Consider the following 11,335-nt stretch of genomic DNA (forward strand, 5'->3'; position numbering starts at 1 on the left):
GAAGAATGATCTTTTGTTCTCCCTGGAGAAGAAGTACCCCAGAGATTTTGCCGATTTACTGGCTCGGGCTGAAGGATACGCCCGAGCGGAAGAAGCCTTCAAAATGAAGGATGAAGAGACAGCAAGGGAGCGGCAAGCGGGAGATTCGGATAAGCCCGCAGTTGAGAAAAAGCCAAAGGAAGCCCGACCGCGTTCTCGATCCCCTCCTGGACATAAGCACGCCCATACTCCACCCCGGGCACGCGGGCAGAGAAGCCCGGACCGCAGGGTTCGGCGGGGTTCCCCACCAGGGAAATTCCGCAACTACGCCCCTCTCAACGCCTCAAAGGCCCAGGTACTGATGGAGGTCAGGGAGCAGCTCCCTAGGCCGGAGAGGATGCGCACACACCCCGGGAAGCGCAACCCCAACAAGTTCTGCCTCTACCACCGCGACCACGGCCACGACACGGAGGAATGCATCCAGCTCCAGGACGAGATCGAGGAGCTCATTCGGCGAGGTCGACTCGACAGATTCATCCGCCGCAGGCCTGAGGGTAGAGGAGACCGGCCAAGAGCCCTTCCACAGCCTGAACCGCCGAGAAGGGAGGAACAACCCGGGGACCGGCCTCCCATCGGGACCATCGACTCCATCACCGGAGGGCCTCAAGGAGGAACGGGCCACCCGCGACCATGGAGCTCGAAAAACCTGTAACTGTATCACTTACGATTTCGCCTTGAATCTAATTTTCTTTCTACCTAACGTGCTTGTCCCACCTGGCATGGACTTGTTACGACTGGATATGACCCCTCCAAAAACCACAGCCATGTCAGGAACAGGAGGAGAACCTCGTCCTGACATGAGCAGAGTCGAAGGCCCGGTTCTTTTAGACCGGACGGGGGGAGAGGCCTTACAACCCCTAATGTGCCCCCACAGCCCTGTTAGGGACAGGAGGAGAACCTCGCCCTAACTTGAGCAAAGTCAAAGGCCCGGTTCTTTTAGACCGGATGGGGGGAGAGGCCTTACAATGCCCTAATGTGCCCCCACAGCCCTGTTAGGGACAGGAGGAAAATCTCGCCCTAACTTGAGCAAAGTCAAAGGCCCGGTTCTTTTAGATCGGATGGGGGGAGAGGCCTTACAACGCCCTAATGTGCCCCCACAGCCATGTCAGGAACAGGAGGAGAACCTCGTCCTGACATGAGCAAAGTCGAAGGCCCGGTTCTTTTAGACCGGATGGGGGGAGAGGCCTTACAGCGCCCTAACGCGCCCCCACAAGCCAGGCTGGTAACGAGAGGAGAACCTCACGCTGGCTCGAGCAAAATGGAAGGCCCGGACTCCTACGGGAGTCGGGTTCCGTCCACGACACCAAGGAAGACTTCACCCGGACTCCTACGGGAGCCGGGTTCCGACGCCAAGGAAGACTTCACCCGGACTCCTACGGGAGCCGGGTTCCGACGCCAAGGAAGACTTCACCCGGACTCCTATAGGAGCCGGGTTCCGACGCCAAGGAAGACTTCACCCGGACTCCTACGGGAGCCGGGTTCCGTCCACGACGCCAAGGAAGACTTCACCCGGACTCCTACGGGAGCCAGGTTCCGCCTACAAGGAAGACTTCGCCCGGACTCCTACGGGAGCCGGGCTCCATCCGCGACTTCTGCAGCAAGGGTTAATGGTGGCGAAACCCGGCCGCCTAACAAGATCGGATGAAAGGAAAAAGCCCCCCCCCGACGACGTCTACATCAGACAAGTCAAACGTCAAGAAAGGTTCGGCAGACAGCAATATTAGTGCAGCGCGCGGACGAGGTAACGCAAAATGCTCTTTTTATTTCATTCCCGATATGTACACTACAAGGCCAGGACGGCCAAGGAAAGAAGGGCAAAACGACAAAAAAGAAGTAACTACATGATAAGACAGAAAGACAAAAGAGCTCTAAGGAGGCCCTGCTCCCTCCGACCTAGAGTTATCTATTCCGTCCCTCAACCAGGACTGCCTCAATTCTCTATTGCTTCTTCTAGTTCTTCCCTCTTCCGCAGCGCGTCCTGGAGCACCCGACGAAGTTGCTGGCTCTCAGCCTCCGCTTCTCGACATCTCTTCCTCAAAACTTCGGACTCCGCCTCCGCGTCTGCGACAGCCTGCCGCTCAAGTGCCAGTTGGATCTTCACTTGTTGCAGCTCGGCTGTCTTCTCCCCGAGGGAGACAGAAATCCTTTCAACAGTGCCTCTCAGGGCTTGGAGCTCTTCGGAATCTTGGGCGGAAGTAAGCTGCGCCCTATTAGCCAGCTGCCTCTGGAGACGAACGACTTTGTCAGCCGCCGTCCGGAATCTCCTTTATACTCTTCCACTTGCCGGCGCCAGCTGGTCCGCTGCACGTCGTGGCTCATCTCGGCGTCTTGAAGCTGCTTCTGAAGGTCGGAGACCTTCTGCGACCACTTCTGTCCATCATCAACCCGGGCCAAGAGCCGGGATGAGTTTCCTTCCAGCTGGCCGATCTTCCTCTTCGCAGCTGACAGTTCCAACTTAAGGGCGCTGATCCTGGTTTCTTGAGCCCAAATTCGGTCGCTGGTGCTCTTCTTGCATTCCTCGAGCTCCTTTGTGAAGTTCGCCTTCCTCCGGCTGTAATCCATGATCGCCTTCACATGGAGACTCCGAAAGTGGGCGGCCTCAGCGGCGGCTTCAGAATGGCCTTCTCTTGATTTGCGGAGCTCGCCTTCCATCTTCTTTAACTTCTTCGTCAGGTGAAGGACCTCCTTTTTCAACCGCTGGATTGTCGATTTCAGCGGGACCCCCAGGGGCAAGGGGAGTGCTTCAGCAGGGCACTGCCATCGGAAGGTGAAAGCATCAAAGAACAACTCATTGCAAGGAGAAAAGTAGAAAGAAGGAGGAGGGGGAAGGAGAAGCCATCCACAACAAGAAATTCGACTTTATTGATTGAATAATTTTGAAGACAAATAGAAAGGAAGTATGGCGACAAAATAAGGGCACAAGATCAGAGGTCTCAGACCTCAGGGGCGGGAGGTGGAGAACTCGGCACGGGGGGTGCGACCGCAGTGGCGGCGGATGAGGGGCCGGCCTCGTCTTCAGACTCCTCAAGAAAGCCGAGGTCGAGTTCGGGGAATTTGCTGGCCACCTTCTCTTGGCAGAGCTCGAACCCCTTGGTGAACGCCTCCTGGCCGAACTGGATATTCAAGTCCCTCATCTCCGCGGAGGCCTTGAATTCCTCCACCGCAAGGGCCCTGGCCTCCGAGACCAGGACCGGAGTTTGCTCGACCAAATGGACGACCTCGGCCTCCGCCTTCCTCACCGACTCCTCCAAGATCTGTCTCTCCTCTTCCCGGGCTTGCTTCTCTCTTTCCAGGGCCTCCTGGAGGGCGACTACTTCGGCCGTCTTCGCTTGGAGGCGAGCAACCTCGGCTTGGCAGCATTCCTCCGCCTGGAGGATGTCCCTCCTCATGCGGCTCGCCGCCTCGACATAGGCGAAGAGCTGGTGCCCAATCTGCAAGGACGGATAGAGAATTACGACAAAGGCCGAGTGACCGTGTAAATAAATATCCGCTTACCTCGAGGAAGGACCCCAAAGAGTCCCAAGCCCGCTGCTCAGGATCAGCGCGGTCGATCCTCTCCACGACGTCGGACAGGATGCAGCCGTCGATCAGCCGCCTGATCAAGTCCCTGTCGTTGAAGGGATTCTCCGATCCCTCCTCGGAGCAGACGGACTCGTCTACAGCAGCTCGGTGGCTACTCGCCCTACGAGCCACCGATTTCCTCCTCCTCCCCACGGCGGGCGCCTCCGTGGGGCGAACCCCCGGAGCGGGGGCCCCAGTCGGCGGGCTCCTCGAGGAGGCCCGGGGAGCCACTGGCTCGACATCTGAGGGAATGTCGATGGCCGGGGCCGCCTGGACGGGCGCGGCCAGGCTCGTCTCCTCCGCCCTGGCCCTCTTCGCTGATCCGGAGGTCGCAGTGCCCTTTCTCTTCTGAGCCCTCATGCCCCTGGCGAGCATCCGCGTCGCTTCGGCGTCCATTCCTAAAAAAGAGAAAGGGAAAAAAGAAGCAACACCAATCAATGAAGAGCCAGAAGTTAAAAAAAAAAAAAAAAAAAAAAAAAAAAAGAGAAGAGAGAGAGGAGAAGAGAAAAAGAAAGAAAAAGGAAGAGAGGTAAAGAGAAGAAGAGGAGAAAGGCAAGAAAAGAAAAGATAAGATGAATACTCGCTCGATCCTGGGGGCTCAGGCCGACGTTGAAAAGAAGCTGCTCCCTCAGAAGATTAGGAAGGGAAGGAGCGGGATAAGTCAGAAGCTTCTGGGCGGCTTGGAGGTCGTCCTCCCCCAGGCTGGGAGCCCGGCAGACAGAATCCCTCAGAGAGCCCCAAGGGGGCAGGCCCAGTTCCAGGGTCGGGCAGTAGACGAAAAGGTATTTCCTCTTCCAATTGTGGATCGAAGAAGGGGCGCCTTTCAGCAACCCCTTCTTACCGAATTGGGGGGAGAAGTACCACCAGTCCTTCGCCGAAGGATGGCGTTTGAAGGTATAAAAATGCCTGAACAAGGAGAGAGACGGCTGAACCTCGACTACGAGGCAGAGGGAGAGAAACCCTATCAAAAACCTAAAGGAATTCGGGGCCACGAAAGCGAGGGAGATGTCCAAGAAGCGGAAGAGGGCAGCGACAAAGGAAGGAAGCGGAAGCCGGAGTCCGGCACGGAACGCTTCCTGATACAAACAAAAGCGACCGGGAGGGGGAGTGCTGGCCCGATCAGAGGGGCCAGGTAGCTCCAGGTCGTACTCCGGAGGAACTCCGTACTGAACCCTTATCAGAAGGAGTTCCTCCGAAGTCGAGGAACATGGAATAGCGCCCGGTGCGAAAACCGGGTGAAGCCCAGCCCCAGACGCGGGTTCGTCCACAGGGACAGGGACCTGGGGGTTTGAAGCAGAAGAACTCTCGGAGCTGCCGGGAACAGAAGAGCCAGAGGACATTTTGAGTAGTTTCGAAGGGGGGATCTAAAGGACCCTAAAAAGACGGACCGAAAGGGGAACGAGAGGCCGAAGACTAACTCGGAGGGATGCACAAAAGTAATGACGAGAAAAGAAGCCCCTAGGCGGTGAGAGGAAGGTTGGTACTAACCTATATTGCTCTGAGGGACCTGAGGGACAAAAAACGGGAGGCGCCTACGACTCGAGAAGACGCTCGCTGAAGCAGGGCTCTCGAAGAGAAGACAGACACTAGTGAGAACTCAGGAACGGAGTAGGACGCCTAAAGGTGGGAGGACGGGTTTAAATAGACCCTGGGATCCGGCGCCATAATGATCGCGAATCCCCCAGGCCAGTCCGCATCCGACACGTGTCCCACTCCCCTTGACAGACGGCTAAAAGCGGCTGACGGTTGGCAGGATCATAATTGTGCCGTACCTAGGCCAGTGTACCTGCGGGAATTTCGAAGCGTCCCCTCGTACCGCTCCAATTCGAAAAGACTCCGGCACGCGCACATTTAATGCCAAAATATCTGGAGGCGGCAGTGCGCAGGATTCGAAGGGACGGTTTCGGCTGTGCCCATCTCTCTCTCTGTACTTTCTTCGTTTGAAATTCAAACTCGGAAGTAGGGGGACTGGTGTTGGGTATAAAATATCCACAGCCGAAATCCTCAGCGGAATCGACCACAGGACAGCTCCGCCCGGACTCCTACGGGAGCCGGGCTCCGCCCCCGACATCGACTACAGGACAGCTCCGTCCGGACTCCTACGGGAGCCGGGCTCCGCCGCCGACATCGACTACAGGACAGCTCCGCCCGGACTCCTACGGGAGCCGGGCTCCGCCGCCGACATCGACTACAAGACAGCTCCGCCCGGACTCCTACGGGAGCCGGGCTCCGCCGCCGACATCGACTACAGGACAGCTCCGCCCGGACTCCTACGGGAGCCGGGCTCCGCCGCCGACATCGACTACAGGACAGCTCCACCCGGACTCCTACGGGAGCCGGGCTCCGCCGCCGACATCGACTACAGGACAGCTCCGCCCGGACTCCTACGGAGCCGGGCTCCGTCCTCAGCGTCGACCGCTGGTAAGTCTCGTCCGGACTCCTACGGGAGCCGGACTTCGTCTTTGACTTTAATTGCAGGAAGACTCCGCCCGGACTCCTACGGGAGTCGAGCTTCGTCCTCAACTCCAACAGCTGCCAGTAGCCTCCGTCCGGACTCCTACAGGAGCCGGACTCTGCCAACAACGTCAACTGCAAGCGGACTCCTACGGGAGCCGGGCTCCACCCACGACCCCAATCGCAAGGAGGACTCCGCCCGGATCCATACGAGTCCCGAACTCCAACCGCTGCCGAGCTTCAGCCGGCAGATCTGCACTCCCAGGCCACAATCACGGCCACGATCCTGCTCCACTTCCTGCGGCGGACTCCACGCAGCTCCATCACTCCCTGACAGGCCGCAGTAACGGTCGCAACACTGCTCCACTCTCTGCGACGGATCCCGCGCCCACGCGGCTCCATTACTGCCTGACAGGCCACGATAAACGGCCGCGATCCTGCTCCACCTCCTGCAGCAGATATCGCACGATTCTCCCATCCGCTGGCAAGACGCCGCAGCATCCGCATCCCACTTCCCACGGCAGATTCCACGTGGCACGCCCCAGTGATGGCCACGGCTCCGCTCCACTACTCTTCGCAGTAGATTCCTCCTGACTAAGGGCGGCCCACCACCTGGTGGTTACAAACGTCGCCATCAATCCGTTACCTCCCCCGCCTATAAAAGGGGAACCCAGATACGTTATTCTATAAGCTCATTTCTTATCTCAAAACTCTGCTAAATTCTCCGTTCGAGCACTCCATTCTTGTTGAGGCAGAGAACTGACTTGAGCGTCGGAGGGTCTTGCCGGAGCAACCCCACCTCCGGTTTAGACTTCCTTTGCAGGTCCCGGCAGCGACCGCGGCTTCCCCAACTCCAGCTTCTCCGGCGCAGGCAGATTTTTGCATCAACAATGTTCATAACGCTTTTCTGCATGGCAACCTGACAGAGGAAGTCTACATGTCACAACCTCTAGGATTTGAAGATCGTGACCATCCAGATTATGTCTGTCATCTCCACAAATCTCTATACGGGTTAAAACAAGCACCCCGTGCCTGGTTTCACCGTCTCTCCGAGTTTCTTCTCAGACTAGGATTTGTTGCCAGCAAGACTGATCCTTCATTATTTATTTTGAGGACGAACTCTCATGTCCTCTATGTGCTCATCTATGTTGATGATATTTTGATAACCAGCAATGACTCCAGTCAGGTCTCTCTACTTCTTCGTCAGCTCACTACAGAATTCTCCATTAAGGATCTTGGTGATCTTCATTTTTTCTTAAAAATTGAGACTGTTTAAAACTCTACCGGATTATTATTATCTCAAACCTGCTATATTAGAGATCTTCTTTCAAAAGTAGGCATGGTTGATTGTAAACCTGTTCAGACCCCAATGGCCATGACACAGGGTTCTGATTCAGGGGTGCTCCTTATCCAGACCCTACATGGTATTGCTTCATTGTTGGAGCTCTTCAGTATGTTACATTGACACGCCCTGACATTTCCTTTGCAGTGAATAAAGATGTCAGTTTATGCAGTCTTCTAGTTCTGATCACTGGGTTATGGTCAAGCACATCTTACGGTACCTTCAAGCTACAGTTGATCATGGGTTACAAATTCAGAGATCAACCTCTCACTCTCTTCAAGCCTTCTCCGATGCAGATTGGGCAGGTAGTGGGACTGATAGGCGTTCCACTGGGGGCTATGCAATTTTTCTTGGCCCCAATCTTATTTCATGGGCATCTCGTAAACAGAAGACAGTTGCTCGATCATCCACAGAATCTGAATACAAGGCCTTAGCAGATGCATCAGCTGAACTAATCTGGCTTGAGTCATTGTTTCAAGAACTTGGCTATCCCTTACATGGCCCCCCCATTTTATGGTGTGACAATATTGGGGCCACTTATCTCTCGGCCAATCCTGTCTTCCATGCTCGCACGAAGCATGTCGAAATTGATTTTTATTTCGTTCGTGAGCGTGTTGCACGACATCAACTATCTGTTCAGTTCATCTCCACTCAAATCAGCTTGCCGATATTCTCACCAAGCCCTTGGGTACCTCACGTTTTAGGTTCCTAAGGAACAAGTTGAAGATTCGTGGTCCTGACTCTTCATCTTGAGGGGGTGTGTCAGCATATATTCATTCCACCTCACCACTCTACTTTTGGCATATACTCTTATTTGTTTTCTCTCTATGTTTAGTAAGTCAACATATATTCATACCTATTTTTGGTTTCTCTTTATTTAGCAATTCTACTTTTGATTCTTTGGCCTTTCTGAGTATATAATCAAGATGTTCCTTTTTCTTGTAATTACTGTAATTGCTGGCATTGTAATCTACAAATACTCCTATTGGAGATCAATGAAATCAAGGTGTGAAAATCAAAAATTATCCTCAATAAAGAAATTACCATTGCCAATCTCGTACCATATTGCAAAGCAACACTGTAATAGAATAGTACCGGTATAGGGTCTGGTATCAAGACAACAAATCTCGATCCAAAAACTACCAAATTCTTATTTTTTAGTATAGCGACAAATAGACTCCACACATGATCATGCTTCTTGACTATGGAATATTAATTATTTCATTATCTTCCTCTTCTGATAAGAATTGTGTAGACTGTAGAATTCTTATTTTAGAAGTCTTATATCTTCTATAGGTATGATAAATTTTGCAATATCTTAAAATCCCATGGAAATAGTGTTGCAGCTCTTATTTTTGTGAGACCTTGAATTGCAGGAGTTCTAAAGTCACCAGAATTGTGTTTCACATTGGTATAGCTATCTTTCTTATAAGATCATCTATGGGGACCTGGATTTGATACCTTACTACTGGTTGCTACACAGATTATTTTAGCCATGTAGAATTATGAGGATTCAAAGAGATATTTTGCATGTCTAGGGCCAGCTAGTCATGCTTTATTGATTCTCTAAGTATCTAGCTCTCAAATTTCCTTCTCCACTTTAGATACTTCTCCAGTTGGGACATTTAATGCACTATATCATAAAGATCATGGAGTTGAGGCATGATCAAAAGTCAAAAGACAGAGGATAGAACAGAACATGGTGACGAGGCATTATCCAAACTAGAAGGATGAAAGAATAGCACATGTGCAAATTATATATATATACATATATATATATATATACATATTTACATATTGGTGAAAGAATAACACCTTCAAGCCTAATAAAAGATCCACGGAATGGGATGCAGCTCACATAATGGTTGACACATCCAAAGTAGTCCATCGGATTCTTAGATTCCATTTAAAGAAGGCTCTGGAAAGATTGTATAAACTTTCGTTTCCCTGGGCTCTTTTGGAGAACTATTTTAAAAAAGACTAAAATGAACATTTGAGGAATATGAAAAGAGTTAAGACAATAAAGTATGAAGTATATTTTATAATTTCATCCAAAACAAGTTTTTTTCTCCTCACAATGTTTTCGCAGTAGAATGGACAACTGAAACAAGGGGGTAGACATCTTGAGCTTTTGGGTCATATTTGATGAAATATATCAAATTTCATCCAATGGCTTCGAATGCCCTTGAGTTAGAACTGAGAAGTGGTATTAATGATAATATTATACATAGTTGCTGTTATCATAATTGCTTAATTTATTTGAAATTTAAATATTATGATTTAATGTAGTATATGTTTGTGTTACTTTTTAAAATATATGAAATTTTCATGGTACAAGGAAGTGTTATGTAGGAAAAATTCTTCTATATCTGTTATTTTCATTGATTATTTTAATCTATAATGGTGATAATTTATTTGTTTTATTTCCAGCTAAAAAAAAAAGAATGCTGGCTCCATTTTCGCTGAAAGCATTTCAAAAGAAATGAAACAAATAAGCTGAAATCTTTTGGCTCAAGTACAGTGCAAAATGGATCATGATAACCAAATAATAATAGTTGTAATAATATCATCAAACTAAAGCTATCATATCAAGATCTTGCCTGTTGACCAATGGCAACAGATAAATATGACTTCTTTGTCAGGTTTTAAACAATCTCTTACAAATCTGACAGACTTTTGGAATATATATTAAGGAGGGAAAAAAAGAATCAGAGATTTGTCTCTATGAGGGCATCTGTAACATGTCAACAATTCAAGATAACCGGAACCTCTAGTGCAGTCTTTTAGGATCTTTTCAGGAGATCCACAACATTATTCTTTCAGCAACTTGCTCCTCTCAACTTAGCTCGAATACCATTCTCTCTACCATCCCGAAAGAAATCAAAGTTAAGATCTTTTCTTCGTAGTAAGGACATAAACCAAAAAAGATTTATAGAACATTAATCAGAACATTTAGCCTTTTTACCAAACCCAATCTTCGTCATTATTGGGATTCGATTATCACAGTCATATGCAGAGGACTTAAAACCAACGAATCTCACTAATTAATCTACAAAAAAGAAAAAACGACCAACTAATTAATCTTCAAAAATATATAATTTTACAAGAAACGGCACATAAACACGAGAAAAGATAGGATCTTTCCTGTGGGTGGAGATGAAGGAAGGGGAGGAGGCATACCATGGAGGTGGCGGCGGAGACGCCGGCCATGAGGGAGGTGGTGGCGGCCCAAGGGCGGCGGGCGAGGATGCCGTAGATGTTGGCGAGCGAGAGGGGCCAGAGGAAGGCGATCTCGACCCAGACGATGCCGACGAAGAAGTGCGGCTTCTCGGCCATGAGGTAGTCGCCGTACGCCTCGCTGTACCACTTCTTGAGCTCCACTAGCGGCGCCGGGAAGAGGGAGCCGGGAAGGACGGTCTGGGCGTCGATCAACGGCACCGCCACTGCCAGCACCGCCGAGAACAGCACCACCACGGCATCAACGAGCCCCGATATCAGCCCCATCTTTCTCAGCCTCTTCTTCTTCTTCTTCCACGCAGGCTCTCTATTTTACTCTCTTCTCCGATGTCTCCCGGGTTCTCTGTTCTTTCGTGGTGAGTAAGATGGTAGAGGGGAACCGGTGCATGGACCGACGGAAATGGTTGGCGCCTTTCTTTTGTCCCGCGAGTCATTATATCCAGTAAAGGTAAAGGGCTGGTTGGCGCTGTTCTAACACAGCGGGAAAATAATTGATTAGGGAATATATTTTTGATCTTCCAACGGAAATCATCGTATCATTTAAAAATAATTTTTTTATATTTAAAATAATAAAAATTATCAGCTGATCAATAATAGCCAACAATAGAGTGGCCTCTCATTCTGCTCCTTACGGTCCCATTTGGAAATGTTTAAATTCTGAACTATTCCGTGGAGCTTAGTGTGAATTGCTAGGCGAAGGAT

General features: G+C 50.6%; 1 protein-coding gene across 1 annotated transcript in view; it reads right to left on the reverse strand.

Moving 5' to 3' along the window:
- The window catches only part of LOC105046912 (uncharacterized), a 35,816-nt gene extending 24,783 nt beyond the window's left edge, over nt 1–11,033 (reverse strand). Inside the window, exon 1 of the mRNA XM_010925665.4 lies at nt 10,577–11,033. Within this exon, the coding sequence (XP_010923967.2) occupies nt 10,577–10,900 (324 nt within the window). The 5' untranslated portion in view covers nt 10,901–11,033. The remainder of the gene's footprint in view (nt 1–10,576) is intronic.
- Between the last annotated feature and the right edge of the window lie 302 nt (nt 11,034–11,335).

This window comes from Elaeis guineensis, chromosome 6, assembly GCF_000442705.2.
Source record: "Elaeis guineensis isolate ETL-2024a chromosome 6, EG11, whole genome shotgun sequence".
Taxonomy (NCBI): Eukaryota; Viridiplantae; Streptophyta; class Magnoliopsida; order Arecales; family Arecaceae; genus Elaeis; species Elaeis guineensis.